The sequence below is a fragment of the Sinocyclocheilus anshuiensis genome, unplaced genomic scaffold (assembly GCF_001515605.1).
Source record: "Sinocyclocheilus anshuiensis isolate Anshui unplaced genomic scaffold, SAMN03320099.WGS_v1.1 scaffold23208, whole genome shotgun sequence".
NCBI classification, from domain to species: domain Eukaryota; kingdom Metazoa; phylum Chordata; class Actinopteri; order Cypriniformes; family Cyprinidae; genus Sinocyclocheilus; species Sinocyclocheilus anshuiensis.
In genome coordinates, this window is record NW_015545916.1 from 1 (window position 1) to 1,206 (window position 1,206).

The 1,206-nt window shown below is 33.3% G+C and overlaps 1 gene segment (V, D, J or C); it reads left to right on the forward strand.

The window, feature by feature from the left end:
• Positions 1-265: 265 nt before the first annotated feature.
• LOC107698453 (T-cell receptor alpha chain V region RL-5-like) lies at positions 266-906 on the forward strand. The segment is given in 2 exon segments: positions 266-340; positions 593-906. Coding segments are annotated over 2 exon segments (354 nt in total).
• Positions 907-1,206: the final 300 nt, after the last annotated feature.

The following is a 1,206-nucleotide window of genomic DNA, read 5'->3' on the forward strand; positions in this document are numbered from 1 at the left end:
GTCTCCATTTTGAATGCACCAGTTCTATGATACATGTATATGTTTGTCATCTGCCACTAGGGGGTGAAGTAACTGAGCTTTATATAATAGATCAAGTACAAAAGAGCAAAAGAAAATCATATTAATTGACAGTCAACACAGTTTCTAGGGGAAAGACAGAAGGTGGTCTAAATATCAGAAACCACACCCACATTTATAGACATATTAGCTGCACAAATGACTCTCCATTACATTCATGCATTTAACTTAAAATCATTAAGTATATATTAATAAGCCTAGTTTATTAATACATTTCTCACCATGGAGCGATGTGTTCTACTGATTCTTATAACAGTACCAGGTAAAGTGCATTTCACTAGACTAGAACAGACTGAGGATTCAAATTGTTAATTTGTTAATTTGTTAATGTACATATTTATTTAATTTATATTATTATTAAATTGAATTAGATGAATTAGTAATTAAATTAGGTGGCTGATATTCTATATTTCATAGCATAATAAATGTTATAATGCATAGCACTATTACTGTAACAACAGACAGAACAGGGGTTAAATTCAACTTTTATGAAGAATAATTAATTCTCTTGCAGGTGTATTTGCTGACAGCATTGAACCAAAAGACAAGGACAATATAATCAGGAGAGAAGGAGAGTCTGTGACACTGAGCTGCACATATGATACAAGCAGCAACAATATTTTACTTTACTGGTACAGACAGTATCCAAACAGAGAACCTCAGTATTTACTGTATAAAGGTGCTCGATCTTGGAGCAGCTATCAGAATATACCAGACCCTCGGTTTCAGTCAATTACATCTGAATCATCCACTAAACTCACTATTGACAGTGTAACTCTGTCAGATTCAGCTCTCTATTACTGTGCTCTAAGAGTTGGAGCCCAGTGATACAAAATGCCTGAGAGGTTTTCCAAAAACTCACACACAAAATAATTGCTTTAAACTGTTTTTGATCAACTGAAACTCAAACCACAGCTATACTTTATGTAAGCCACAAAGTCTCTGTGAATAACAGGATATGGTAACACCTGCCAAAACTTAATTGAGATAAATGAAATTAAGGATAAACGTTTACTTAATTATTGTGACCGTTCATGCTGTGATCATCAGTGTTCATGCTGATGATTTATAAATTATAAACAGCTCATTCATTTGACTTTACCAGACACATTAATGTTTTTTTAGTGG